We start from the raw sequence: 3,360 nt of genomic DNA, 5'->3' as shown, positions 1-3,360 counted from the left end.
CACTTCTTGCGTTGTTTTTACCTCTTCACGGCACAGCTTGTACTGGAGCAGAATTGCTTGTAGCCATTGATTTTGCCTGGGCATCAGCAGCCTCTAGCTGTTTGGCAATTGTAATTGCAGTCTCCAGTGTCAATTTAGATTCCACTAATAATCTTTCGCGAATGCAAGGATAAGCAATGTTTTCAGCTAGTTGTTCACGCAGCATATCATCCAGATTATCAGCAAATTCACAAGTAGTAGCCAAATCTCTCATTGCAGCAATATATTGCACTTCCGTTTCATCCGTCCTCTGTACTGCTGTTTCCTGAAGGCATGTCTTTCCATGACCACATTTCTTTTTGGAATGAAATGTTCTTCCAAAGCTTTAACAGTATCTGCAAGATCGTCACCAGTATTGGGCAATGTATAAAACAGTCTCTGACAATCTCCAATTGCATTGATGAATAAAATATAGTGCTGAAACATCTTCAGCCATGTTAGTGGTATAGCGGTCTCACCGGGCAAAAAAAAATACAGGGATACGCACAAAAAAGCGTATTCCTCTTAGGAAACTTTAATAACTATTTTGAACAAGCAGGATAACATGCACGCACATGCTCATCATTCTCTCACTCTTCTTCTCTTCACATATATCCAACTCATAAAGTTTGAGTGACATCTAGTGGTGCATTAATGTTAGGACATCACAATTACCATTAATAAACGTTCATGTTCAACATGCATAGAAAATTACTCTGTCCTTGTAATTGTTTGAGTGTTTTTACAATATGCTCAGCCACCCATCCTCAAACCAAGCTCATCAAAGCATGCTGGGAACTAGCAATATCCTGCCCTGTTTCTGTTAATGGAACAGAAATAATTAATGTCCGAATATTGTGAATAATGTTGTGTTGACAAGCAAACTTCTGTTTCACATATAACAGTGGATTGCATGCAATGACATACATTTTTGCCGAAATTTTAAATAATGGTTGTGCTTTGTGTGTGCTTTGTGTTTAACAGCTTAGAAAACTTATTAAGTCTGAATTTATCTAATGTGAACAAAATACACCAACCTGATTCATTATCACTGCTTCAGTGCGTTATGTTAAGACCTATAAAAATACTTAAAGATGTAGGATTCAGATAACAGTAGTACAATTTTAATGAAGTAATTACAGCTTGACATTTGATATACCATACATTTACGCACAAAACATTTTTTACTCTTATTGCAAGTACTATTTTCTCTTTTTTTTTCTCCAAAAAAAACTTTACATGGACTACTACTCACTATTTCACACAGAAATGGATCACAAAATGAAGACTTTGCAGTTAAAAACTTAGCAGTATGTCGAAATGACTAGACAACCTTTGCATGATCTTTGTTTATGCAAATCATCTGGCCTTTCCTCATGTTATATAAATGTTATTGGTGAAAGAAACATTGACTAAATATTTGGCATTTTTTATTATCAGGAAGTAAAACTTAGCAGTACATATTTAAATATCTATGACTAGACAACCTTTGCATGATCTTTCTTTACACAAGACTTTACATAGTTATTGAAATTAATCACAAACTGAACTGGCTTAAGCTGAATAATGCTGTTAAAGCTGCTTTACAGCAGAATGAACCTTCCACCACAGATAAACGGCATATATAATGTAATGTAATATAATATAATACAATATAGAAACTGGTAATTAGGAAAACCACATTCCTGATCTGTTTTTTTTAAATGTTACACTTTACTGCAAGCCTGGTTTTGGTTAAAAGCTGTGGATTATGTCTGCATGTTACTTGGTGTGTTTGTCTTTTTTGCCTTTTCCCTCTTCAACACAGATCTGATCTGCTGTCTGCACTGAGACGAGCCGTAGTAGTACAGTAGAGGGTCCAGGAAAACACTTGCGCTCCCAAAACACACAGCTAACAGGTAAACAGCATATGATGAATCTCCCTCCCCACTGTTTCCTCCAGTAGCTAAACGAACACAGTGGTACAACAGGATGCCATTGGTTGGAGCGAAACACACCACAAACTCCATCAGCGCAGTGATAACCATAATCACAGCTCTCCTTCGGTGGCCTGAAGATGATGATGTTGCTAGAGATTCAGACTTTACACTGAGCACATATATTATGGTAAAGTAGCTCACTAAGGTGACAACCAGTGGCAAGAAGAAGTAGAGGCAGGAGAGGATGGAGAACAGGTACACATACTTCTGTGTTTGAGACAGCGCATCATGACAAGTGACGCCCACATCCCTAATCTCTACCATTTGTGTCATTGAGAGAAGTGGCACCGTACCAGCGAGCGCCAGCAGCCAGACCAGCACACATACACACGTGGCTTTCCTTGCACTCCTCCAGGTTAGAGAGACGACGGGAAGCGCCACAGCCAGCAGTCTGTCCACACTCATGCACATCATCAGCAGTATGGAGCAGTACATGTAGCAGTAGTAAGCAGCACTTAGCACACGACACGCCACCTCACCGAACACCCAATCTGAAGCGTTCAGCTGGTAGTGGATCTTCAGAGGCAGCAGCAGGGTGAAGAGCAGGTCCACACACGCCAGGTTAGACATGTAGATCACAGCTGGTTTCTTCTCTCGAATCCTACAGGTGAACGTCACCAAGGCCAAAGCGTTCAGGGGCAAACTAATGAGGATGATGAAGATGTAGAACGAGGGCATGACACGTGTGACCATCAAGCCTTTGAGAAAGAGAACAGCCTCTTCTGAGATGGACATTGAGGAACAGTTGAGCTCTGTTTGGTTTTGAGTAAAAATAGTGTCTTGGTGTTTGGAGTTTTTTTTTTTAGCATAAAAACTACCAAGGATTGGTCGATCTGTAGATGAACAAAAACACAACACCATTAGTGGAAGTTCACACAACCTGGGTGTTTCTTTTCTTTCACGAGGCCCCCCATCAAAAAAGTGTCCTCATATTTTGATACCATTATGAATATATGGACATATATTTGTCTTACCCTGCAGTAGAGTCATCCACAAACAATAATGACATGGCCGGGAAACATTGCTCTGCACCATTTCATTGTTTAGACAGAGACATTGCCAAATATACAGCAGAGATCGCTGAGGACATTCTCTCATTGCCTTATGTGGTTTGTCTAATATTGCTATGTGGGTGCATGCAACATCTCTTGAATTCTTGAACACCAGCTTTTTTGATTACAGCTATTTTTACTATGCACCTGATACCATACCATGGTTCAGCTATAGTGGAGACCGGGGATGAAAGTAACACCTTTTGTTTGAGCATTGGTAACTCAGTGGTTGTTTGTGGTAGATCTGTCAAAAATGTATGCATGGTAGCCACATTTGTTTACTACAAATATAAATTACTTGGACATGTGCT

The 3,360-nt window shown here is 39.6% G+C and overlaps 1 protein-coding gene across 1 annotated transcript; it reads right to left on the bottom strand.

The window, feature by feature from the left end:
* Positions 1-1,120: 1,120 nt before the first annotated feature.
* LOC309477359 (proteinase-activated receptor 1-like) lies at positions 1,121-2,777 on the bottom strand. The gene has a single exon (XM_082140623.1). The coding sequence runs from the start codon at positions 2,730-2,732 to the stop codon at positions 1,767-1,769; it is 966 nt and encodes a 321-aa protein (XP_081996749.1). The 5' UTR covers positions 2,733-2,777; the 3' UTR covers positions 1,121-1,766.
* Positions 2,778-3,360: the final 583 nt, after the last annotated feature.

The sequence above is a fragment of the Leuciscus leuciscus genome (assembly GCF_965113295.1).
Source record: "Leuciscus leuciscus genome assembly, chromosome: 16".
Taxonomy (NCBI): domain Eukaryota; kingdom Metazoa; phylum Chordata; class Actinopteri; order Cypriniformes; family Leuciscidae; genus Leuciscus; species Leuciscus leuciscus.
Note: the sequence above shows the minus strand (reverse complement) of the source record. Positions and strands in the feature narration are given on the sequence as shown.

Bases quoted from the DNA above. Each gene is read 5' to 3' on its own strand.
- LOC309477359 (XM_082140623.1), bottom strand. From the start codon at position 2,732: ATGTCCATCTCAGAAGAGGCTGTTCTCTTTCTCAAAGGCTTGATGGTC.